This window comes from Tyto alba, unplaced genomic scaffold, assembly GCF_018691265.1.
Source record: "Tyto alba isolate M040663 unplaced genomic scaffold, T.alba_DEE_v4.0 Super-Scaffold_1, whole genome shotgun sequence".
NCBI classification, from domain to species: domain Eukaryota; kingdom Metazoa; phylum Chordata; class Aves; order Strigiformes; family Tytonidae; genus Tyto; species Tyto alba.
In genome coordinates this window covers 26,355,265-26,382,982 of record NW_024881261.1, presented here as the reverse complement: position 1 = coordinate 26,382,982, position 27,718 = coordinate 26,355,265, and the positions used below count along the sequence as shown (strand labels likewise).

General features: G+C 33.6%; 1 protein-coding gene across 31 annotated transcripts in view; it reads left to right on the top strand.

The window, feature by feature from the left end:
- KCNMA1 (potassium calcium-activated channel subfamily M alpha 1) overlaps positions 1-27,718 on the top strand; it is a 509,088-nt gene that overhangs the window by 290,911 nt on the left and 190,459 nt on the right. For all 31 annotated transcript variants that reach the window (XR_006165006.1, XM_042789210.1, XM_032982029.2 and 28 more), the window contains 2 exons: positions 12,966-13,059; positions 16,748-16,859. Coding sequence is in view for 30 of the 31 variants with exons in the window: in XM_042789210.1 (XP_042645144.1) it covers positions 12,966-13,059; positions 16,748-16,859 (206 nt within the window). In the remaining variant the exon portion in view is untranslated. The remainder of the gene's footprint in view (positions 1-12,965; positions 13,060-16,747; positions 16,860-27,718) is intronic.

The following is a 27,718-nucleotide window of genomic DNA, read 5'->3' as shown; positions in this document are numbered from 1 at the left end:
ATATCAACATATTAGAAAGTTCCCTCTGAATTCAGAGGGAAAAAGTCTTGTTGCCATGATCATTTTCTTCAATACCAGATGATCAATAAGTATAATAAAGATTAAAGCTTGTTATTAATCATTGATATTAATAATGATTAGGCTTTTCTGTATTTGTAAGAGCTATGAAGCATTGTAACAAGCTATCTAGAGATTTGAAATCTTTTTCATGCAAATGTTCGGAACAGGTTAGACGAACGGGCTCTGAATTCAACTGAGCTTTCTTTAGTGAGTGTGTTGGATCAGTTAATTTTATGATACTCCAATGAGTTGAAGATTTTTTTGGTGTTTTTGGTCACTATGAAAGGCTCCATCCAATGTGTTTAACTCTGTGAATAATCTAGCCAAAATCCATGGAATATATAGGCAAGAAATGTTTACAATATTGAGACCGTTGTTTGACTCATCTAATTTCTTTGCTGTGCTTCATAGTATGCCTAGGAGAAAACAGAAAGCTAGAATCAGATGCCCTGGTTTTGCCAGTAGTTGATTTATTAAAAGGAATTTCATATTCAGGGACTGGAAAGAATTGAACTCCAGGGCAAAATATCCCAGCAATTTACTTTGATATCTGTGGTCATTTAGTTTCAACAGTACTGTGTCCTTCATAATGATTAGAATTTATGATTTGCAGCAGGCTTGTATGAACTGCAAAGTTTGTTATGTCTTTTGGCTACACCAAAAGGGAGAAAATTCTGTGATTTTAGATTTCTAGGAAATTAATGAGTTTGATAGCTTCTCTCCAGTTGAAGCATATCTCTAACATGAAGTTGGTTTGTAGCAACAATCTGAAAACAGAAGACTGAATCTCTTCTTGAACCTAATTATTTGATCTCTCCAGACTAGCGTGTTTTATAGCAAAAATCACTGTTCACAGGACAATAAATTATTGTGAAGATATATGGAAAACTGTAATTTAACCTGGTCTTCAGAGTTCCTTACATTTGCAGCTTCTATCATCCTCTACTGAATTAGTAGCAGATACCAAGGATATGATTCTTCTAATTTTGTTTTTACATTGTTACGTTCATATTTAGAGCGATGAGATTGTAGAACTAAGGCCAACTCTGTTTTCTGTCTGTGTCTTGAAGACTTTTCTGTCATGACCAGATGAAAAACTACCTGTGTAATTTTTTATTAAAAATAAATTTTAAGAACTGTTTTTCATTTTTTGATAAGTCAATGTTTGTCAAGTAAGAAAAGGTAGATTATTTTATTTCTGCAACAATGGGAAAGTATACATACATAATACGTATCATTTATCTTGTGATGTCTACATACTGTGTATGCCATAATTCTTATTACTGACTGTACAGTACTTACTTGGATGGTACTCTTTGGAAGTCTGCAAGTTCAGTTTCAAAATTTTTGGGCTCCTCATCTGCTTGCCTTAAACAATTTACTAGGTTGCTGGCTTTGTCAGCAGTGCTTAAGTCTGTCTTGAATCAGTAACTCTTTTCTTAGTTGATAACATTTGTGTGCCCAGTGCAGCAGTTCATAAGTGCATACCTGTACACCCAAGAATTTTCACATATTTAATACACAATGAAACATCCTACTAGCCTTGTTAAATAGCACATAGTGGCTTAAAGTGGTGCAAGTCATGACTGTAAATTCTGTCCCTGTGAAAAAGATGGAAGTGTTTGTCTGGAAAAATAATGTGTATTTTGTTATTTAAGAGTAGTACAATTGGAGGTTTTATAACTGGAATATGTAATTTTTTTTTTTTTTTTTACCTGTCAAATTCAGAAGGTGCTGGCAGGTTTCAAGAGCCCAGAAAATAATTTCTACTGTCAATTAAGATGATTTTATTTTGATCTAAATTTCTGTTGAAATTTTCTAAATAAAAAGATAAATATTTCAAAAAGTTATCAGCATATAAAAACAAAGATACCAAAAGCAATTGTTCTGTAACTGGAACAACGATAGATTCTATTAAAAAATTTATACAGTAAGTGAAATCTTAGTTTTCTTGATAAAACTATTTTTGGTGTTCCCTGAATTGCTGCCCTTCATAATTAGTTGATATATTTGGGAACTATGATAAGAACAGTGACCATCTACAATTAAGGGTAATTAAGAAAAATTGTTCAAAAACAGCATACCTATTGAAAAACATAAACCAAATCTTTTTGTAATGGAACACACATAATAATATGTTATAGTGTTACAGAATGATACATTTTTTATTGCAGGGTAGGATATCTTATGTGAGTGTTGCATTAAAATAAATTACCTAGTTAACTATTTCTTTCTGAGCTTGCTGGAATCAGGCTAAGAAGTACTGGGCCTAATGTACATGCTTTAAAACAGGCTAGATGGTAACCCTGTTAATCAGGTCACATTTTTACATTCAGAACAAGTATGAAGGTGAGTAAGGCAAAGTCAATTTGGAATTACCACAATTTCCGCAAAAATATTTGCTTTATTCAGCAGAAATAATGTCTTTTACTAGAAAAGCAGCAGAAGGTGGCTGAATAAATCACTCATATCAATGCATCCCTTACATTACCCATATTCATTCAGTCCAATACATTATGCATTCAAAACAGTAAAAGTTGTGTGGTTTAGATCCTGTGCGCTGCATTGAAAAATTCACCTCTACATATCTGTGTGTTTATTACCGTCAGTTTTTCATCAGTTACTGAACACTAGGGACATTTTGAAATTACCCTGTATCTCATTATTTCATCCATTGTTTCTTTTGTGAAATACATTGAAAATTCAGGTTTGCTTTGAAAGCTCAAATGAGATTATTTTGAATGAAATAACAAAATGCTTATTAAAAAGGACTAATTGCATTTCAGACTTGTTACTGTAATTTATAATTTCTCCTCCCCCTTCTCTTTGTCATTCTTTTTGTCCTCTACAAGCATCTTTTTCCCCTCAGAGTAATACTGGTGCTATGTACAGTATTTTGCTTACAGTAGTATAAACATTTCCAGCCTGTGACTTCATTGCTGAAATAACTCGCCTCTTTCATATCAACTCTTACCTAGGAGCCGTACAGCAGACTCATTGATGTAGGTTTTTTTCTGCATGGCAGCCCAGGCCAAGCTGTGATTTCACTGCATGATGCAACTTCACCTTTTTTGGTTGTCTATGGGATTAATTATAATCTATTCTTGTATTGCCTGTGCATGCCAATGTGCTTACCATAATGGTGGATACACTGAATGCAGTCTAGAGCATTAAGTGCATGAACGGGAAATAAAAAAAGCCATAAAATTAGAAAGCTTGAACAAATGTAGATTACGCTTATTAGTATTTTTAGTTAAGTTTTTATAGAATTAATAGGACATATTATGTATCAGGTCTGTTTATTTAAAATTTCTTGCATATTACAGTAGTTTACTGATTAGATGGACAATTGCAGTGTGGTCGAGATGTGGGAAAGAAAGAGTGTGCTAACTATTCTGTTGTGATAGTGGCTGAATGGTACCAGTAGCGTTCAGAAAGATAAACTTTTCCCTGCTGTTGACTTTGGCAGCAGGTGACAGTGAAAAGAGGTAAGATTATACATAATCCTTTATTAAAAGTCAGAATTTGGGAAGAATTTTGAAGTACAACAGGTTTTTTTATAGTATTAAATAGCCTGCAAAAAAATTTAAAATTTCTTGATTTACAAAACATCACTAAAATTAAATTTCATAGGAAGAATTGTAACACTGCTCTAAGTTTCTTTTACAAATGACATTGTGACTATCGTAAACAATCTGTTATTCGCATGTTCTTAAATACGTTCAAATAAATCTTTCATCAGCATGGTAATAGATATGATTTAATGCTAATCACATTATTTCCTGATAAAATGGTGAAACAGCACTTCGGAAAGTGACTTGAAACACTGTGTCTGAACACAGTTTTTAGTGCTGTCAATCAGTGCAAATGTTGAGTGTTTGTGTTCAGAGGTTACAATTTGTGCTTTTTTGGGGGGTCAAAATTAATTCACAGACTACAAATTCATATTCAGCTTGGTGAATAAGCTTTATACTGTACATTTAACTTTTAGCGCCTATAATATAAAGTGCTACAATGTTTGAAAAATTATAATTGTGAACTGATATCTATAAAGCCAAAATATGCTCTTAGTGTGTACTTTTAAGCAGGTAACTGAAAACATGAAATATATTTAAAACAGTAAAAAAAGGGAAGTAATTTCCACACCTGTTTTCATGACACCCACATGCTGATACTGTGCTGCCCTGAGAATGTTTATTATTTAGGTTTTCTTAGGATTTTTATTTATGTTATTCCTGTATTCCAAATAATGACAGTTACTGTTTGGTTTTTTTCTTATAATGAAAGATAATTCTTTTAGGGCTGTAAAACTGATCAGACATATATCTATACAGCAACATGAAGTTCTTCCTCCTGAAGTCAGTGCAAAATGAATTATTACACCAGTCCTTTTGACCTCCCAGTAGCTCACTGTGTAAGCCTAACTACACATCCCATGCACAGCAGCCAGGATAAGAAAGTGTTGAATGATACAGTGCCAGCCATTTTGAGACGGTGTTAGGAAAAAAGGGCAACTATATATTATTTTTTACCATCATTATAATCCTCCTCTTACACTGATGTAAAGTAGTTTAATATCAGGCTTGTGATAATTGATTTGAGCAACTGGTACAAGTGTTGGCAATACCTTAATCCATTTGTTAATGGAGATAAAGTGACTGCTAAAAAAAGAAAGGCATAGTGTCATTAATCTGCCTAAAAGGGCTTTGCCTTTCCCATTTAGAAAAGCCACTGTGATTGAGACTCTCACTCAGGCTCCAGGCTAGTGTTCTTGTCTGAAAAGGGTGAACTAGGATAGCGTTGAAGTATTCTTTTAATTTTGCAAAGTAAATGTGGCTATTCAGTGAGTCTTCCATAGAATCTGTATTTTGTCTTAAGGATTTGGTAATTTGCTCTTAAGACAGTCCTAGTAAATAACTCGGTCTCACAGCTGGAACAGCTGTGATATGACAATTTTGAAGTAGGAAAATTTACTAGATTGCAGTTATATGTGTGTGGAAAGTAAACCACAGTGGGGAAGTGTGTAGGTAGAAAAATTGTGCACGTGTTTCAGCTGTCCTGTCCATTATTCCTAGTAAAGTGGAACAAGTGTACAAATACAGACTTCCTCATGATAATTTACAAGGATACTAGATGTGTAATAGTTTGGATTGGGAGTAGTTGAGTTGCATGACCTGTGGCACCCTAAACGTATCTTGGGTATTAAATGATTAAGGTGCTTAAAAGTACCCTTATGCTGATGGGATAGATAAGGCTAAAAGGTCATGAGGAATGAGAGAGAGAATCTGTAATTACAAAAATTTGTTTGGGACTAATATGTTTTCTAGTTTTATGCAGATTTTTTGAAGGAATGTACATAGTTCATGTTTACAGTTACGCCTTCATTTGAAATATGAAACAGTTATTTCCTGCCTGGTGTAACTGTGTATTAGGACTGCTTTAGAATTGTCATTAACACAGTATGGATAGCTTTTTATGGATAATAATAGATTAGGGTGCATGCAATAAAAAGCCTGACCAAAAGAGCTGATCCAGTAATGTAATGTCAAGTTTCTACCACTTTGCAGGACTTCTGGCTTTCGTTGCTCAGTTAAATTATTCACTGACATTAAAGTCAAATAATATACATTAGGTTCAAGATTATTACTACTCCGTAAAACCAGATAGTAGCCAGATATTTTAATTAAAGTATCACAGGAGGAAATTCCAGAAAAGACAGCTGAATGAACTGGAAATATTTTAACGGTATCAACAGACTAGAGGAATAATGAAAGGCACTGAGATGGAGGTGTAGTTGGAGCTGGAAATCAGTGATAGTGGGCTGTTGAAAACTTTGAGAAAAGTGGATAGTGAAAAACAACTTTGGGTAATTCTAAAAGATAGCAGCTGCAAAATAGAATCACATAAAATAGAGCAAGAAGGAATCTCAGGAAGTCACTCTTCCTTCTGCTGCAAAGTAAGAGTGGAGATACATAAATTTATTCATGCAGACACTTATCTAAATGATCAATAGTTTGTAGGCCCTATTCTACAGGAAGAGGAAACTTTAGAAATACCACATGTAGATCATTATATTGACCTATGCAAATGTAAGGACTCTAAGTGACCCATCTATCAAAGCCTGAAAAGTATTTACCACTGTTTTAAAAATCTGATATTCACCATTCTCCCTGAAGATCCTATTCTTGTGTTTAACTATATGTTTTCATTGAAAAAGTTTTATGTTTCTGGTATACTTCTCACTAACTTGAACCATTTCCATTTGTTCAACTCAGTGTCAACATGGAAAGTGGTTTAGTCTTTTTGCAGCATCATATGATGTGTTTACATTTCCATGTCACCAATTATTTTCTGTTCTCTGGAGTAAACAGCTGTAACAACTCCTTGATATGCTTGAATTGTTCTTTAAGATTTTTTATCACATTAAATAATAACAGATCAGAAGTAATAGAAAGGGGTCTTATTACGAAGTAAAAACATGCAAAATTGTCAACTTTAGTAAATAGGGTATGCAGTTTAATAGACTTTCTGTAATGCAGTCAACATTCTAGATATAACTAAAGGGGCTTAATAAATGTTGTAATAAAAGGTAATAATATAATGTTAGTTGAAACAGTATACTGTCATTTTTCTCTTTATTATGTTAGTAGTCTCCCACAAAAACCTTAGATTAAAAATGCGATTCCTGGAATTGGTGCTCTATCATTCTTTTAGAATTGGCTTGTCATCAGAGAGATTGCTTTGTCAAAGTAATATAATATTATTTACAGTTACCAGTGTTCTCAGCTTATGGTAAGCAATTAACAAATCTAATGCAAAATAAAATAATATATTCTTCCTACTTTACCTATGTGGCTCTCAGCAAATTTTTTCATATCTTAGGTAGGACGAAGATCTTAATGGTGTATTTTGCTAGAAAGTGTATGCTCTATTTTCTGTATACTACTGAAAGAAGTCAGAAGAGTTATGGAGATTGACTCTGGGCCATTTACTTATGCCTGTTTTAGCACTTAGTTTCTGGTTGTTTAGCTGTTCTGCAGGAATCTTCCTTTAGCTTTTGTTTGTGAAAGTCAGTAATTAGAGAAGACATATGCTGCAGGCAGCAGTGAATGTATATACGCACTGATGAAACTAAGAAATATGGTGTTTTCAGAGTGAACAATTTTAATGTATGTTCTGTATATCCTAGCAGTTCATTATAAAAATGTAAAAGTTTCTTGTTATCATACTTATGTACAATTTTGTGTTTGGGCTGAGGAAGATGGGAATTCAATTTTGCTTGGGTGCTACGGTAGGTTGGCTTATGTTTTACTAGGGCAGTCTATGAAGAAGCATGGTGTACTTAAAATTCATGGAAAAATTGAAAAAGAAAGGTGCAAACTGACAACATTATACTGAATGTTACCAAATTGTGTTACTTCATTTAGGTAAAATAAGTACTAGCAATGGTACTTGACTCTGACACTTGGTATGTTGTCAGTTGCAAATGGCTCTGTAAAAGTCATTAGAGTTATGCCAGGCAAAATCTTGTGCATCCGAGATGGGCATCGGGAAAGTATACCTTTGTTCTGCAGTTGTACCAACTTAAGACATGGATGTGACAGAAATTATAATTAAGAGTCTCTATTTCTTTTCCACTGGAAGTCTTTCTCTAGCTCAGTTTCTAAACTGAATTAATTTTGCACTGAAAACTGCCAAGTCTCACAGCATTTAAATATATCTTTAAATTTAAAACAAGTTAAAATTCAAAGGAAAAACAAAATAAAACCCAACAACTTCTATGTCCCATTCTTTATCATGTGATACAGAAAATTGAAAGATTCATAAGGAAAAACAATGTGTCTCTGGCTCCAATTCTTAGACAAAACTTTACTAATTATGCTGTTGTACCAATTTATTACTCCTTGATCTGGTTTTGGGTTTGCTTAATTCTTCTGACAGTGGATTTTTTTTGAGGGAGGCTGAGGAAACCTGTTAATTTTACCTCAAATTAGTCTAAAAGCTTTTAAAGCTTCCCTGGCATGCTTGGGAGATAATATAGAAGTACTTAGTTGTAGAAAGCATCTGCAGAACAGATGAGTCATGATGCATTTTTTAAATTAGATTAGAAATAGAAGGGTAATATTCTAATGCCAAATTGTGATCTGTCAGACTTTAAAGAATAACATAAGATGCTGCAATAGAAATTAGGAAAGGGAAATAAGGACAGGTACTTGCATTGTTCCTGCTTTTTTTTCTGAAAAGCAGTTCCCTTGAGGTGCTTGCAATTTATAAGTTGTAGATTAAACAACACTGTAAGAAAACTTGGAAGATAGCTTAATTTCACATTATTTGTCAGTTCATTTTTTATTTTGATCAGATTTCTATTTTGCTTATTTACTTTAAAATAGAACAAAGAGGAAGATAGTGCTTTTTGATGTATTTCAAAGACAGCTTTGTGTGTATGTGCCTAAGGTCAGCAAAGCATTTTCAAAAGGAGTGTGAAAGAGAAAGATCCATATCAAAATTAAGAAGGGGAGGCCACTCCACATGTAGACAAGGCAAAAATGGACATGAAAACAAAGACAGTAAAATAGAGTAATCCAAAACAAATTAATCATATGATGAAGTTGTGGAGTTTTTGTGACTGGAAAGACAAAGGTGGTTTAATTAATTAAGCAAAGGAGAGTTACAGAAGAAATTTTCTTTGGTGATGGTTTATGAATGTTTTACATAGGACATTTATCTTCAAAACACTTGCAAAATGTAACTAGATTAATATATCTTAAAATTAACATTTTGCATTTTGGTATATAACTCTACATAGATAAAAATTGGCATCCATTGGCTGGCCCAAAGTGTGAATGAATGTAGAATTTCTTCCCCTTACTTCTCTGTGGCCATAATGGCAGTGATGGCACTGTGACATAGATTGATATGTCATGCCAAGGCTTTGATCTAAAGTTGGAAATGAGCTTTACATATCATATCAAGACATGAAATGATACAGGCAAAACCACTCAAGATATTTTCAACTCTGTTGCAATTGTGGAATCCTGGAAATACTCTATCAAGGCTGCTTCTTAGGGAAGTTTCATATTAATATACTCACAGAAACAAATCACTTCAGAAGACATTAAAATGCATACTATTTTTTTGCTATTTCCCACTCATTCTATGACTATTCAAAGAGTAATCCCCGTAGAACCATTTCACATCTTTATAAGCATTTCAAATGAACCAGGACTAAGTGAGAATAATAAATAAATACATGAAATAACTGCTTTTTGTCACAAGTTTATTTAAACAGAAGTAAATTCTTTTGAATTGAAGTCACAAGGGGTTCATTCATTTGTTCAGCTGTGGTAAAAGCGTTATGTATAAAGTGCTGGCTTCGATGTTGATTATGGAAAAAGTTTTATTGATGCTGGGAACACCTTGTCAAAATTTTGCCCCATCTGTGTAAAGTTAAACTGGAAGAATTTTGGTATTTCTTTCACAGTCACTCTTGCTCACTGAACTAGTTTATGCCTATGATACCTGTATAACTGGGCTTTATAACTGCTAGTATTGCTATAAAAAATGTTATAATAATAAACAGGACAAGTAAATGGAGGTAATGTGAAACTGAAACAGATGGTAGTGTTTAAAGAGCAGGAGAGGAAGGAAGAGAATTAACAAAATGTAGTTAATGCCTGAAAAATCAAAGAAGAGTCTGTCTTTACTTCAGATTAGGCAAACTAAGACCACTGTTACTTCTCTAGATGTGATTTATATTAAATTGCAGCACAGAGCACACAGTTGCAGCAAATGATAACTTGATATAAATGTTGACCTGAAGAAAACACAGTCTCTTAAATCTTCCTTGTGTAGCCCATTGCTTGTAGGTTTTAGTTTATTACATAAAAAGATGGCAGGGCAAAGGGGAATTATAGTCCTTGATAGATTATCAGCAGGATATCCCTACATTAAGTAAAATGAAATTGGTGATCTGAGTATTTCTTTTCAAAACACAAGAAGCCATAGCTACAGCAGGTTTCTTTCAATTTTTGTGTAGCAAATTAAAGGCGCTTTTTCAAAGTGAACATAAATATTGCATTTAGAGTTACATCATTATTGTAATTTTTATCCAGTTATGTCAAATCTTTCCAATCATTATTATAATGTTATTCCATTTATTTTAATGTAATTTCTCCTGGGTTTTAGCAGTATAAATACATGAAACCCCACTTTACAATGAAGCACGCTTACATGGAAGAGCAATAAAAGAATTTCTAACAGTCTGTTGCCTCCTTCAAAGGTGAAATCCTTGTTGACCTGAAGGGGTAAAACCCCATAGGACAAGCCATCTGATTTTAGTTTAAAACGGGGAATATATTATTAGTCCTGGAGACCCCAGCACACTACTCTCTGGAACTCTAAGAACTATAGCACTTCTGGTTTTGGGAAACTTTATGTAAAGAAGAGTTTCAAATTGGCTTCCTTTCTGCAGCAGACTGAATGGTGCAATGCTAAACATTAGTAGCCATGTTTTTCTCTCAGCTCAGATGTGAACTACTGAAGAAAATAAAAAAATTCAGACTGGAGAATATGACTAAAATTTAATTTGGAAAATTTAAAATCTTGTATAAAGAACTCTGTGAGTATAAATAATTTCTTTAGCCTTAGGGATATTCCTTTCTGACAAAATTGTCATTTAAAATAACAAGGAAAAAACATTGTGTTTGTCTTTGAAATTAATAACTTAGAAATTGAAAGGGGAGAGATGATCTCTGAAATGAAGGATGCTTTAGGGATATGTCTAGCAGAAGTAGTCGTTCTGGTATTAGGTAAACAAATGTCCCAAATCAAGATTGTGTTCCACTGTGCTAAGTGTTTTTTAAAGAAGATGAAAATGTATTATACATCAGCTAGCTTATCGGTTCGTGTAGATTTTTGCAAAGGACAATGGTACAAAAGTACAGTTGTTAGCTACAACCTTAACTGACCTTATCTAACAATTATGACAAGTACCAAATAACTGGAAAGGAAGACAATGAATTTTGTTCCTAGTAACCCTAGTTATAAATCTGGGCAATTCCATTAGCTGCAGTGGATTTATGCAGCTTTTACAGGAACCTGACCTGGAATTAAGAGTCCAAGCCTTTGTGTTGATGCAGGGTTCATTCTACTTTTGCTGTACTTCCTGTGATTTCTGTTGGTAGGGTACATAGTGACTTGGTGTGTAGCCTAACTTATTTTGACAAAATCCTTTGCTCTCAATAATACCATACAGAAAATGATCCTGTTGGATTCTGAGATTACATGTTTTTGTAGCTAAAGCTGTATTTGTAAAGTGTGAGGTGCTGTCCTCTGTCCTCTATGTTAACATTTGGCTTCTCTTCCCTTCTGACTGCTTTTGTAAATCAATTTAATTTGAACTATAACAGAAATGTTTCATAACTTCAATGTCTTTGCAAATAGCTTTTTAAAAAACATTATAATGTAATTTTCTATAGCACTGAAGCTTCTTAAAATATTAAGCTATTGTACATCAAGGAGAATTTTGTTGTATACATTCATGCATCTAAAGACAGGAGAGGGCATGCTGTACTTAACTTGTTTGACCTGTAATGGATACAAGGAATGGAAAATTTGACTGCATGTGTAATGACCTGGTAGCCCAGGTAATTTCCTTTATGCATTAAAATAGGTAACTGACATTCATAATGCATAGAATCTTGCTTGTTAAGCAGTCTAGCATTGTATTTGCAGAGCTACTGCTATGCTAACTGGTATTATGTTCACATTCAGTGATTTATTTGACCTGGGAAGCCAAAGAATTTTTTCTTTCCTAAGAACATGCTTTCTAGGGCTCCAAATGACCAAATGATCTACATTCTAGTTTTCCACTTTATTGCAGTTGTGATAAATACATGATCATTTGCAATATATGTGTGTATATGTATGTATACAAGGTGGGACATATGGTATATACATCAGCATATATTGGGCCATTACTTTCACTTTGGTCTGTGACTTCAACATTGTTCTGTGGCTTCACAAACCTATTTTAGAAACCTCACAAATAAATCACTAATCGTACTTGTGGAAGTTACCTCCTTCCTTAGATAAAAGTATATCTATAAAGTACCAGTTTGTATAGAGTATGCTTTGGACCTGTCCCACTGTTAAATAAAGCATAATATAATAAACTAGAATTTGCAATGGCTGCCTGACACACACAAAGATATTTTAATTAACCTGCATGCAGAAATTAACCCTTAGAGTACTGCTTCAAATTCCTCAATTTATTTTGTTATTTAATTTTTCCAGTCGGCTATGCTGCTTTTCTACTCAGTTCATAATACTGTACATAAAGTACATTAAATAGCCATACACAAAAAAGAAGTGAGAAAAAGGAAAAAAAAAAACAAAACACCCAAACCCAACTTCTTTTAAACAAGGGATTCTACAAGACTAAGTACCCCAGGTTGCTAATGGGCAATGTATTCCTAAGCAACTACTTTTTTTTTAGGGTTGTAGATTATGAATTGAATTAAAATCATGTAATGTTTCACTGTAGCTGTGTGCTTGTTAGGTTTGTTCCTAAAGTATCATAGGTATGTCTCCTATAGAAAGAAGTCAGTTCTTTAAGGGTTAATGGGGTTAAGGAATCCTGAGGTATTCTCCTGCTTGTCCTTTCTTAAAGGTATTTGCATGTTAATTCTCAGATATTACCTGAATAGGTGACTATAAAGACTGTATGAATGACTAACTGAATGAATGAGATAATTCATTTGAAATGCTTGCTTGTATCTTGTAAATGACTGGGAATCAGAAATGTGTTTTCTTAATCAAGATCTTTGATGAAACGCATAAAAATCTCACCAGAGTAGAAACTCATATACTGAACATTTACTCTGATGTCTTTTTCTTTCAAATAGCCCAATAGAATCCTGCCAGAATTTCTACAAAGATTTCACATTACAGATCGACATGGCTTTCAATGTGTTCTTCCTACTCTACTTCGGCTTGCGTGTAAGTAGCGTATCTTTGCTAGCATGGCTTGGGGAGTGAATATAGCTGTTAGGTAGGGAGGGTCTTTGAATGCAGCCTGACTTAACAATTGATGGAGAAAATTAAGCTAATTTCTAAAATGCATGAGCAAAGCATTTGATTGAGAACATTTAGGTAATAATAATAAGCATTTAAGATCACTAAGGAGACTGATAGTTTATAAATGATGGAATCTGTTCCAGAATGTTCTCATGTAGTAGAAAGTGAAAACTACTATAGTTCTGTGCTGGTCAGTGATGTCTAATCTAGTTTCACTCTCAAATGAGTGATCACTCTCAATGGAGTGATAACTACCTCAGTAAGACTAGTGAATACTTGATCTATTCCTCTGCTGCTACATATGTCTTTGACAGTCAAAGGTTGAGATTGGTAGAGCTGCTGTGTTCAGTTTTATGTGCATCCACTTTCCCAGAATGTTAATGAATGCTTTGCAGAAGCTGTAAATACTAGTCAACGTGTTGAAATGTATATCCTTGGAATATACTTAGCACTTTCTGAAAATCTAGTAATGCTGTTTCAGGATCAAAAAGTTGGGACATTTGAAACAGGTAGGTACTTTTAAAAGTTCGGAGCAGTAATGTCTGCAGTTCAAGCTGTTGGGTTTAGGGTTTTATTTTTTGTTTTTTTTTTTTTTTTTTTTTTTTTTTTTTTTTTTTTTGTGTGTGTGTTTATTTGTTTGTTTATTTTTTAAATATGCTTTGAAAACTAACTTTGCTTGTTGTTAATTGGAAAATCAGGAGAAAAAAAGGCCTCAAACTAACAGAACTACAAGGAAAACCTCATTTGAGTAGAAAGCCTGACACATTGGTCTTTACATTTGATACAAGTATTGCCTCCTGATCTTTCTTTGTCCATTTTGCTTCTGAATCACAGGAACTCCTATGTCACAATGAAAGTTGAGTTTGTCCTATTTCACTTCTGACCAACTCAACCAACTTTTTCTGATGATCCAATCAGGAATTTTGTTGTAAATCTAGGTTATTTCATTATGTAGTCTAGGTTTAACTAAATAGATATCTTCCTTCAGTATCTACACTTCTATTATGCATTCTAAGCTGTATTTTGAAAGCATATAGTGTAATATCCCCTATTTTTTAAGCATCTGGGGGGCTTCTGTGGATGTCCACCAAGCCTGCAATATAGGTTAACTTTTTGAGATAACAGTTTCAATGCATGTTACTTGTGAAGTTCCAAGAACCCTTTTTTTTAGAAGTATGTAAATGCTTTATAAATTTTGGGCTACTGATAAAGTAATATGTTCTTACTAAGAGAATTAAAATTACATATTGGCCACTCTTTTTTACTCAAAGCAGTAACTTAGGCTAGGTCATCAAGAAGCAGAGCACAATAAGAGAGAATATACTGAGAGTTGATGCTAATACTTTCATGTTCACAGTATACATTTTTTGGAAGGGAGAGAGAGTACTGTAGAGTCCACTGTGGTCCTGTGAACTGAATGCACTTTAGCAGTTACAGTATATGAGATGCACTGCTAGAACACCTTTTTAAATTTTATTTTCAACGAAAACAAATCTCTGTGTTATCCAAAACTACTTTGTGATGCAAACTGAAATATAGTAAGTGGAGATGATAAGGATGAACTTCAGATTAGTACTCCTTTTCTAAGTTAAAATGATAATATAGGTGTAACTTCAGTTCCTCAAGAAGTCCTGATGAATTAAACAGGAGTTCCTGAGGAGAAGGTGATACTAGGTTGTGTGGATGCAAGAATTAGATCGATAATGAATTTGCTAGTTACATAATAAGCATCTCATACCTTAGCTATTTTTGTTGAGTTTTTTCTGATAAATATCTCCTGTGAGGGACTCACTGGCAAATTAAAGTATTTGAAGAAATATTTTAAAAACTCATCCTTCTCCATCTGTTCTCCCCAAAATGATGTTGCAACTCAGAGACATATAAATATTACCATAGCTTCAGTTCTAGAAGATATTTGTGTTCAAACACACATATATCCATTTTAAAATCTTTGTTGGCTAGTATCCAACTATGTGAGAACTCAGAAGTGAAGTCTGCAAACTGCTGATGAAGACGACTAAGTCCAAATTGCACAAGTTAACACGTAAGCAGTAGCATCTGGCAGAGATATGGCAAGTATGGAAGTAACCCTTATTTGGAAGCAACAGAATTATGCTAGTGTTTCTAGAAGAACATGGTATTTCTTCATGCCTGGTAGGATTGCTTCTGTAATGAAATGAGCTTTTATTAGTCACTAATTACCTAAATGAACAACTGTTCAAATACTTCCATAGAAAAGTAGGAGTGGCCTTTACAATCAACAGACTTTGTTTTCATTGTTGAATAACACACTTTAACCTTTCTGAAAGCCTAAAGGTTGTGCCATGGGTAAAGATAAAATGTTGATTAGAACATCTGTTGCAGGTTATGAAAATATGGATCTGACATCTTAAAGCTTTTAGTTCCAAATATTCTGTCTACTTCTAAATTTAACAGAATGGAATAGAAAGTTCTTGCTGAAACTGGATATTTTTGTTCCATTTTCATGCTGGAGCATTGATATTGGGTAATACAGACTAACAAAATTTCAATTTATTTTTGATTTTGAGTCTTCTCTGGGGCAAATACTGCTCATGTTGTCTGTTTTCTTTTTAAGTGTGATTTCAACATTCTTGACATCAGTAGAATCCTCTTTCCAATATTTTATCTGGGATTCCGGCAAAGCTAGTATGCACCATAAACATTTTCTGTTAAAGTTTTAAAGTAATTCTAAAGCAAGGAGATTAAGTGGATTAATTAGAGAATGTCAGTATTTGCTTCGGAAGAAAGACAATGGATATTGTCTGTGGTTCAAAAAATACATCACTGTTTTGAAATATGTTAGTCCAGGTTTTAAGACTTACATGAGTCAAACTGCTCCATTAAATATCTGTGTGATGCACTCAAATGTTATGTTTATTTTTATATTTATATTTCATATTTGTATAAAGCATATGTTTTAATTATTGCTCAAATATAAATAGTAGTTTGACCTTATTTAAGCACATATATGAATAGGCAAGTTCAAGCTATGATGTCTTTGGCATCCAAGTTTGACAGTTTCCCTATCTGATTTCATAGTCAGGAGAAAGAAATTACATGTGACACAATTCAAAGGACTGAAGTCCTGTTACAGTCCTGCAGTGTGCCTTGTAGGATTCATTCTGGTGATTACCTCTGGATAGGATGATAATGGGACTTTTTGTAAACTATGATGTGTTTAGAATCCTGTGAACAGCAGATATATGATGAGACTCTCACTGGCATGTTTGGTGTGCTAGAGCAAAGGTGATATACTTTGAAACATTTTATACTACCTACACTGTTCTAATATTACTGTTACATTGTTAATAAATGTAGAGAAAATAGAGTCTTATAACAGATATTACAACTCATCATATAAATGCTCTGTCTCTTTAGTTAGACCTTTCATTTCAATCTCGATGTGGTTATAAAGCAGTGCATAATACAGACTTCTTTCCAGTGAGACATGTTGTTTTGTCTGGACTGACTTAAAAGATCAGTTACTTTTCCACTGACTTTGGAGTTTAATACTTTAGAATGAAAAAATTGCACACACTTGCAACCACCATGAACGTTTTTCATCCCTCCCCTTCTTTCTTCTTTTCAGTTCATAGCCGCCAATGACAAGCTATGGTTTTGGCTAGAAGTTAACTCAGTAGTAGATTTCTTCACGGTCCCTCCAGTGTTTGTGTCAGTATATTTAAACAGAAGTTGGCTTGGTAAGTAAAACAGTTTTTCCTTTCAATAGCTATTATAAAAATACTTAAACTTTGCACATTTTGATGGAGAATTTCTTCATCTTGTGGCATTGTGTAAGCAGAAGAATGTTACCAAAGTTGCCTTTGCAGTGACTTTGTCATTTCACCAGACAGGTGGGTCATGCCAGAAAAAGCACTTACCAAGTCCATTTTGTTCTTGATTCATTAATATAATCTCCACTCTAAGTGATGGTAAACTCCAGCTTGGAAGTACTGTATAACATGAAGCAAATGGTGAATTTGATTTAATTGTCTCAGCTTACAACTTGAACAGGTGATCCAGACCATTCATTCACTAAACTGGATGGCCGTGAATCATTGTCAACAATGAAATCAACAAATTATCTTCACTTTTTTGAGCCAATATAGCAGTATTTTAAATCCACTGAAACAATAGATTTGGAAGTATTGTTCAGACACTTACTGGGCTTAATATTTGTGTAGGACTGCTAGGAATACATTAGAAAAGAATATGCCACATGTAAAAGGGAGTACAAAATGAAGCAGAGCAGACAAAATAAATCAATTAAAGAATACCCATAATGTGACATATGAAGTTTCTTGTACAAATTGCATATTCACTCTAGTTAAGTAAAATGAAGGTCAAAATTTGAGAGCTTTTATTCAGGGAAAACTTCCTGAAGTGGCATATTTTGTGAATACCATGTCTTTAGACAACATATGAAACCTCACAATTTGACAGTCCCTTTCTCCAGCAATACAGGAACTCATTGTCCCTGAAAACTGAAGAGAGTGGTCATCTTAAATGTTTCACATGGAAAGGAAAATAAAACAGAGGATCTTATCTACTATTAGACTATTTTCAACTTGATACAGAAATGCAAAGATGCAAAAATTATTGATTAATTACTGTTGTAAGAAAGGAGATTAATAAATGTATAACCACATTAGAGTTCATACTATATACATCAGTGGTTATTAGTATGCCAAAGAAGAACAGTGAAACAGCCAGAAGAGAATACTGCAGATCCTCATATGATTACTGTCTTCATCACATAGGAAATCAAATAAAAAAAGAAGATATGTAAATAAAAAACAATCTTATCCTTAGAAGAAAATTGCTGAGTTCAGTAGCTATAACTCAATCCTGGATTCTTTTCATTAGGTGAATTAAAGGGATGTATTTTCACAATTGAATGTGACATATCAGAGTTTCCCAGAACTTTGAGTTTGAAATCATTGCAGATGAAGGCTATGTAAGAGCAAAAACTAGAATCACAGGATCTGTACAAAAGGAATATGAAATGAGAAAATAACAAAAACACAAAATTTGGGAAATGAGGCAAAGAGATAATTATTTGAGATTAATAGCCTTTCTGAAAGTGACTGCATAATGGACTGACTCATGGTGACACACCAGTCTAACTAACAGTACCAACCAGAATAACGAGACAGTTTGCCTGTTTAGCAGTTTCTGCTGGATAGTTTTTACAAAATTTATGTGATTTTTTCGGCAGAGTTAAGCATTATAATTCTATTTATTCATAGGGTTGAATGGATTTCCATCTCTCTTAATTACACCAATGTCACTTTCTCACGATTTCTTGTTTATAGTCCCACTTTATCTGTTTTCTCATGGAGTCCTCCTGAGACATTTATCACCTGTTGAGACACAGAATTCTTCATATTTTTTTATGTAGTCATCTTAGGAGTGACATATTTACAGTGTTTGAGCATCGCACCTGCTTCCACTGTATTTATTCCAAAGGGGTTTTCACTTTAGGGAAAATCATCCTTAGTGAAGTAATTCACTAATTCAAAAATGTGAATTATTGTGGTCCCTGGCATAGCTGTAGTTTCAATCAGCAAGTTACTATTTTGAGATGCTGTGATGAAATAGTTTTTTAAACAAATACACTGAATTGTATTGATGAAGATTGTCTATTCCTTTACACCTTTTAAAGAGAAGGCAAAATTTACTCTGCCTGCTGAGCTCAAATACCTCAGACATACTTGTATGTAATGCAGTGACAGGACTGGCAGTGTGAGTGGAGGGGAAGGGAGGGTGTTTAGACCATATTATATACAGTTTCAAGCTAGATGTCTACTTTTCCTTTTTATATAATTTTTGTAATTGAGATATCCTTGTGTGGAGGGTGATTCAGAACATGTAAGTTCTGGTTTTTGCACCAAGTGTCCCTGTGGAAATAGGATTCACAGGGAGGTTAGCCTTTTAGTGAGACAAGTAAATAGGGACTGCTTAATGTTAGGCAATTTGAAAATCATTTAACAAGTTTGGACTTTAGTGTATCCCACTAATTCTTTGCATGTTTTAAGAATTTGTTACTGATTAAACAGAATTCCTTTATATGCCTTAAATTTCAAGATCATTTAGGTGCACAAATACAATATCTTGTCTGGAATGTATTGTGCATCAGGGTATTTCCAGTTTCTTTCACTATTGATTCACATCAGTTATCTGTGATGAGTTTATTTAAGTCCTAGACAGAAAGCAGGTCATCAGAATGTAGTTCCCTGAATTCCTAATTTCACAAGAACTGTCCTGGTTTAGCCAACTGACAAGTAAGTACGAACACACAGTTTAAACAGTATTTTAAGAAGCCTAAACCATCCTAAATCAAAAGTAAACTTTGCCTTCGGAGCACTAAATGCTCATAGAAAGATGTGAAGTATAGCAGAGGACCTGTGGTCTGAATATATCGTCTTTTAATACACTATAGTGAAAAGCCTGTGTTTCTTTTTTTTTTTTCTTTTCTTATGCTAGTTCAGAAATGCCATTATTCAGCTATTATGTAACTCTTAGTATTGTGAAGCCTTCCACTTTCCCTGCTAGTCTTTTGCATTCAGTTGTTCCTAAAATGTGTTTTTGTATCACAAAATGCTTTATATGAATGAAATTTTCATGTTTCATGAATATGAAACATTACTTGCTAATTTTATGAGCAGACTGTGTTAGAATAAATTGCCTTGACAGGAGGGTATTGTAGGGGAAGATTAAGCACGTAAAATATGATTTTAGCTTCACATTTACAGGGACATGTGAATGAGGAACAATTAGCCTTAGAACTACAGTAATTTAAATAAAGCCTTATATATGGATTTGATAGTGTTTTATATTATTGAATCACAGAAATTAAAGAAAGAAAAGATCTGTTAATCCATTTCCTTTTCCTTACCATGTGCTTCATCTGTTCTACTGTACAAAATTTCAAGTGATAGAAACTGTTTGATTCCTAATACATTCTATTACCAGGAAGATTTTTTCACCATCCTTCTTCTCTGACATCCCCTTTAGTCTAGGCTGCTGTTGAAGCCATGCTGTTTTTTCAGAAAATAAATCTTACAGTAGGGAAAGGAAGACAGACAACAGATGCAAACGTAGACACATGTGCATCATAGAGAACGAACATCTTTGTGTGGTGGTTAGCAGAGTTATAGAAAAGAGGGTATCCTTTTTTCCAGTGCTTGCTCAAATTTTCTTTCCAGGTCCTTTTATAGACATCTTAATTCAATTTGGATAAGACTTGTGGTCTTAGTATCAATTCCTTGTCTGAGAAGACCATATCCAACATTTCTGGTAGACATTCAGCTATTTTTGTGAGTTGGAGAACAAAATCGGTTGCCAGCTACGGAAAGAGGTAGATGGCTTTAGAGAAATGGCAATGTGTCTTAATAAGATAGTTAAGCTGATGGTATGAATGTCTCCTGGCCATCCATCCAGTATGCTTCAAGCTTTAGTTAAAAATTTGTGACATGAAAATGTTTGTTTCAATACTTTGTAGACTTTTTTGACATAACTTCTACAGAACAGCTCAGCCTGAAATCATATGTGAATCTGCGGAACACTTTATTCCTTTTGGAAAACATACTTATTTTAATTGAACTTAGAGCAATATGTTAGTCATACTGACACAAAGAAGTTCTCTGATAACTAAATTGTAGGGACACCAGTGTGAGAGAGGAATTATGAGCTCCAAAACTTTATAATAATTTACTGTATTTTGATGCATTCACAGGTCTCAAAACTATTCCTTTCTTAACACCTTCATTTTGCGATCATTTGCAATGATTGTTGGTTAAGTATTGTGCATTTCCGCCATCTATTGGTGAAAACTTGGATACGCATCCAAATTCTACAAAATTTCTTACAAAGCTAGTATTTCATATAGCTTTAAAGCATTTTGCTTCATTTTACTTACATTGTAAGTTATTTTATATGTAATGAAAGCTAAATTCTGTAAAATTTCCTATTTTATGTATACTTCAAATACCTTCAAGCAGGTATCAGAATTAATTTAATAAAAATACTTAATCTCCTTGGTGATTTGTCAGTAATATGTAATTGAATGAACTGTATCACATTTGTGTTATATTGAAGGCAACAGTTTTTTGCTTTCTTCTAGATACCTTAGTTCAGTTTTCACAGAGCATGTACATTTTGACAGAGTACCAGTTACAGTGGTACTTCACAATAGGCTTTTGAGTTGTTACAAAATAAATAGAAAAAGGTAACTTTGTGACAAATGTGTATTTGACATAACATTTACAGCAAATTATTATGAATGTTGTTGCACACAATTGTGAAAATATGGTTCTCCTTCTCTCTCCTCCACTGGTGAGAAGTCAAACAAGTTAGCCAAAAGACACTGGAGCAGAGGAGAAACACAAGGACCATACTAGTCTCAAGTGTCATTAGTTCCTGTCATCTAGCTGAGATTCATAGAAACTGTGCTTAGTTCCCTACTGAATTCAAAGTAAACAGGATAATTGAAATTGTCTTCTGTTCCCAGTCTATCCCTGTCTGTGAGTGGTACTTTGCATAGAAAATTTACCCTAAATTCATTCAATTTTCTATTCTACTCTGATTGGGAGGAGCTATAGGTAGGGGAGTATTTTGTTTTTTTTCCTGTGTGAATGAGTGCCAGACTTAGCTCCAAAGTAGTCATACTCTCTGAATGTTGAGGAGCTATTGCAAGTTACTGTCATAGCTGATACCAATTACATTGCTTTAAATAAAAGTGATTCCTAGTTTATCTGGCTGGCCTACTTTGACCTCTTGCATCTTTTCTCCTCCTGTCTCCTTCTGTGAGGAGAAACTTGATTGCACAAGAAGGCATCTTTAGTGGAAAAAATATCCAGTCATAAGTTTATAGTTACCTATAAAAAAATGCATATAGTTTGTTGCCATCCTGCTTTACAGGTGATCCCAAGCCCTGCTTGTCACTAGCTTGTTCTCGTTATTATAAAGCATTACATCCTCTAATATCATTGATTAACTTTATTAGCATGGATTTTACTTTTCCTCCAGAATATTTATAGAAGTATTATATAATTTAAGCTCTAGAAACATCGCTGACAAGCATCTCAGAGAAGAGATGCCAGGTTACTTTCAAGACTTAATGGTTCTTGGTCCATTTAATGAGTGCTATGGCAATGTTGAGTAAATTACATCAGTATTTATGGCTTTATCACTCAAACATGACATTAAATAGAAAAGCTAATGGGATAGGTTGTTTTTCTAAAATGTATGCATAAATATGATTCTTTATCTTGACCACTGAAATTGATTATTAGGCCTATGTTTCCTTCTTTTAAACACATGGAAATAACAACTTTATTAAATATTTCTGGAACTTCTATAAGCTATATGTGCCAGACTCACTGAGAACAATATTAAGTAGTCCACAGAGTGAGTTTTTAAAACTACTGGACACAAGTTTACCCAGACATGAGGACTTAAAATGTCTGGCTTAATGGATGTGTTTATTAGCATTCTCTTTAGTCATGTTAGGAGGGCAAGTATGCCATCATTACATGATTGGCTTTTTTTTCAGTTATAAAATAAAATATATATGGGATACCTCTGTCTTGTCTCCATTATTACTGAAATGTCCACCATGCTGCTAGCAACAGAATGCTACAGTGAAAATGTCCTTTATTTGCAATGCAGTAAGTCTGTGGTTGATTAACATAGTTCATAAATACTTTCTCTTTTTGAAATTTGATGGTTTTAAATATAAAATATATATTACAATTTTGGACTTCAGGGTTTTTGGTTTGTTTTGGGTTTTGGTTTTGTTTTTTTTTTTTTTTTGTTTGTTTCGGGTTTTTTTTTTTCCCATGAACAGTAGATGTAATCAATATTTTCATTTAAACAGCCCAAGTTTGAATTCCATAATCACTTTTTTCCTTCTTTGCTCAGATGAAATCATATAGACAATCCTCCCTTCGATTAAGCACTCTTAGTATTCTTTTGTGGTTATGATATCTAGAACTTCTAAAGTTATGTTAGTATTCCTCAGCATATGTTTTTAGGATAGACATTTCCATGGTGTAAACCAAACTTTTTTTTTCCACATGTATTATACAAAGGAACACAAGCAGCTAGACTTTACATTTTCTGGTTTACCGAACTTGTCATCGTCAGTTAATATACTATTTCATGTTTTTTCTGGACGTTGATCCATAAACATTCATTATGATAGTCTGCCAAATTTAGTGATTCAGAAACACAGAATGTCATTTTAGAATAGATGGACTGCTGAATTCTAAGTAGTTTATAATAACTCATTCTGACTTTTCACTCATATTTCATTCAGTAATGATGAAATTACTAATATAGTAATAGGATGGTAATATCAAGTATATGGGATTTAAGCTGACAAAGAAATCACTGCAATTGTTTTTAATAGCCAAATATTTGTATGTTTTGGTAAGATATTATGTAATTTCCTTCTCTCCATATTCCTTCTTGTCTAATCAAAATATGTTCTCAACATCTGGATATTATGTAGAAGAAATACTCTGATGTTTTCTTTTTATCCTGCTTTTTATTATCAGTTTAATTACTTCATGACTGCTCTTGTGTTCTCTAATGATTTCAGTGGTCTTTCAGACCTTCTGATTAAGTCCCTTCTGCTTAAATGAAGACCACCCAAGCTGTATAGTTTTGTCTTTAATAGAATGTGGAATAGTGTTCTAAAAGAAGAAAATGTTTTCCCTCAAACGATGTAGGGAACCCATATTTCACTTATTGCTGTCTTCTGGTATTTTTACTCTTTTGCACAAGAGGCGTTTAAAAATGCTACTTGTAGTATCTAAAAAGATCATTGCATTATCATTACTCAGATGCTTTCCAAATTTTCCTTAGTTACCTACAAAATGTAACTAGCCTGCGTACTTTCATGAATGGTAATATGAGAGATAAGATTAACTTTTTTTTTATTTAACTGTTTCTTATCTTTAAAAGTCAGCTGAAAGACCAGTTGAAAATAAAATTTCAAAGATAGTATGTTAACTTGTACAGTCCCTTGTAGGCATTCGATCTATTCATTATACATTAACCAGTAGTTTTCCCTAATACCTTCTTTTACTGATTTCTTTTTAACTATTTTTTAATACACTGAATCTCAGTAATGTTGCTTCAGAGTGTGATCTTCTCAACTTTGAATTTTCAATGCTTGTTGCTTACACTATTTTATACTTTATAAGTAATATAGTTAATATTTGCATAAGCTCCAAACCAGAAGTCATTACACCTAGAACATGAGAGTTTATATTCTGGTAAATTAACATAAGTTTTATAACTTCTGGTGACTGGTTTTGGTCATTTTGTGTTTCTAATCATCTAACATGTAACAGACGTTAAAGGATCTCTTTTGTCTTCTAAGCCCTAGACTACATGTTCTGAGACGTCCATGTAGCTCTCGTTAATTCAGCACCAGTTGTCTAGTGTGCTCTGTGGTGCATGAGGCTTGGTTTATAGGTAATTAAGAAAGGATGCATTATACAGTTTAAATATTTTTAAAACCCCACAACTTAATCATGTTTCTCCTGGCCTTTTTGCAAGACTGAATTAGTCATAAGCAAATCCTGTTGCGACTGGAATGGATATAAACTGATGCAAAGATAGTTGGGATCTCACTAGAAAGAAGTTAGGAATTCCATATGAGATTTTATGAAGTGTATATACTGGCTGTTCTTACTGAGCTCTGACCGGACTTGTGTACTCAACTGAGACTGGAGGTTTAGATAAACCAGATCACTGATATCCTTTCAATAATCTTCTAGCAATTCCTTCGCTTAACTTTATATAGGTGAATCTAAGAAAAGTCAAGAGAGGATTTGATTGAGATTTTCACTCTTATAATCTCAAACTCAAAAGGGGAAACTTCTTTAATGCTTTTATTTACATGCACTACTTGACCATCACCTGATGGGCAAAAACCCCTTTGGATTTAGGTAAGATTACTTCTTGTGCTTCTATGCTTCAGGTATCAATATGAGCAAAATTCTGACCGTACTGCTTATGTGACATTTCAGAAGTAAGGGTTGGATAATACTTTGCAACAACGCTACATTCCTCCTCAATCTGTTCCTTGATCCACAAATCAATTTTTGCAATTACAGTAATTTTCCATACAAAGTCAGGTGACGTGTAGAGAAGGAAAATTTGGGATATCGAAATAAGTGTTCTTCTAGCTAAAATATTTAAGGCTTTTTCTGAGGGTTTGGACTGTGGGTTATTTATACCATCTGGCAGAGTTTCATACAATATTGACTTAAGTCAGGAAAACGGTATGTTTCATAGTTTGTCACTTTTTGCCACTTGTTTCACATAATTTTTAAAAAATCCTAAGGTTCTCTAGTAATTCCGTGTTTATGTGTCCATTCTTTCATTATGCAGGGATTATTCTTTATTCACTGTTGACTCTGAGACATTTAGCATTCATTAACCTTGTTATCACCTTCAGCGGTGTTAAGTATGATCCTATCTCAAATTCTAAATAATAAAATAAAAATAGAAACACAGCAGAGAAAATCCAGTCCATAAATGGAAGGACATTTCTCTGCATCACAAAAGTGTCTCTGAAGTTATTGACACTTCCATAACTATTTGCACTGCAAATAGTGGTGTACCTGATGGCTTGCCAGAAAGTCTTTGCTAATAAAGCTAATGATGCTCACAGGGCAGTATTTCCTGCTTCTTTATAAATGCATGCTTTTGAATCTTTCTGCTGCTTTTCTCAGTTTCTTCTGTTCAGTAAACTTTTTAATATGGACCAGTGTTAAATAAGCTGCTACTAAACTTTGGAGTGCACTTTTTTCATTCAGGCATTTAGTTGTTAATTCTTTTTGAAAAAAACAGTACATTTTGTTTGCAAATTTTATATAGGATTATGTTAGTTATAAAACAATTTGCTCTAAATGAATATGCTGATCTTACTTCTCTGATTTGATATGTATAAAGGGATATAATGCCAAAGAATTGGAATTTTCTTGGTATTTTAGATTCCAACTATCTAAGCTTATCTTGTCTTCAAAATTGCACATGCATTTGTCAGAACTAGGCTTTCTTATAAAATCTCCATAGCTGATACTTGAGGTCAAAAGCTGAAATACTGGAAAAGCAGCCTATTTGATTTTATCAGCTATTTTGTTTGTTACTAGTAAAAATACAGGAGATGGAAGATAAAGATCAAACCCAGAATAATGCATATTTTAATTTAAAAATAGCATTGAAACTTAGAAAAATGTGGGTTTCTATGTAAGTGAAATTTCTAGTATATAAAACTTATTTTTCTAAAGTAATTTTCTTGTTTCAGTTATAGGTGATTTATACAGTGACATTATTTTTCCTTTTTAAATCAGCATCTATAAAGTAAGGCAGATAGAAGCATGTTGTACAGGGACAGGCCTAGTACACAGCACTTTGTTCCACATTACCCTACAAGGAGTGCTGTTTTTATTAAAAATAATAATATTGTAGCATCACTGTGGATGTGTAGCTGAAAAGAATCAGGCACGTAGTATCAATTTCAAGAGGTTTTGCATTCAAGTCAGGATATCTGGAGATGATAATTGGCATAATCAAAAGGAAAATGTTGTAGTCCCTCATAAGAAAAAAAGACTGAGAGCAAAATGGTTTAGTTACTACATTATGAGATTTCCGAGGTACTCAGAACTCTCCAGTGGTTATTTCTCCATTATGACCTAGCTACTCTGGTGCTCAGTATAAATTAGCTATCAGCTTTATTGTCTTCCTAATTGCTGGTTATGGTTTTCTTTGATCAAACCCTTGCTGTATGGAACATTTTCCTTCAGAACTGTGGGAGCTTTTGTGTATGGGTGTGCTCATGCTGCACTACAGAGATACTCCTGTTCCTTTCTAACCACTGTGCAGTTAATGCCAATCTCAGTCATCCACACTGCAGCCCCTTGGTCGTTCAGAGTGTAATGTGCTTGAAGATGTAGAATAATTTCAGTTGATGCTACATTTAGGAGATACAGGTGCATACCTCTGTAGCCTAGCAGAAAAGTCTTTTATTGCTATGAGCTAGCTGTAATGTTAGTGGTCATGTATGGCATTGACACTGTGTGCTGATGTCAGAGTGAATATTATTTTCACATTATGGCAGTTTGCTCACATTTATTTAATTCTGATCTGGGATGCTTTTGTCTGAGATAAGTTAAGCGAGTCAGTGAAGTTCAAGGATGTAATGACTCTTCAGCCTTATGACTGAAGAAGAAATTATCACAGTAGGATAAATATAAAATCCCAATATGATTTGAATGCCTTTTGCAACCTTTATATTTATTCTTTTTTCAAAATTTTACCTTTGCGACCTTTTCCTATTCAGCATCTGACTTCCACAGCTATTACTGAAATTCGAAATCCTATAGGGGTTCTTACCAATGTTCTGTTATGTAAAGGCTACTGTAGGTAATAGATATGGTATTATTTAAAGTTCACTTTTGAATTATGTACTTAAGTGATTAATTATGTATGTAATAATTTTAAAAATTTATTGTAGATGTACAATTTATATGTAATTTAT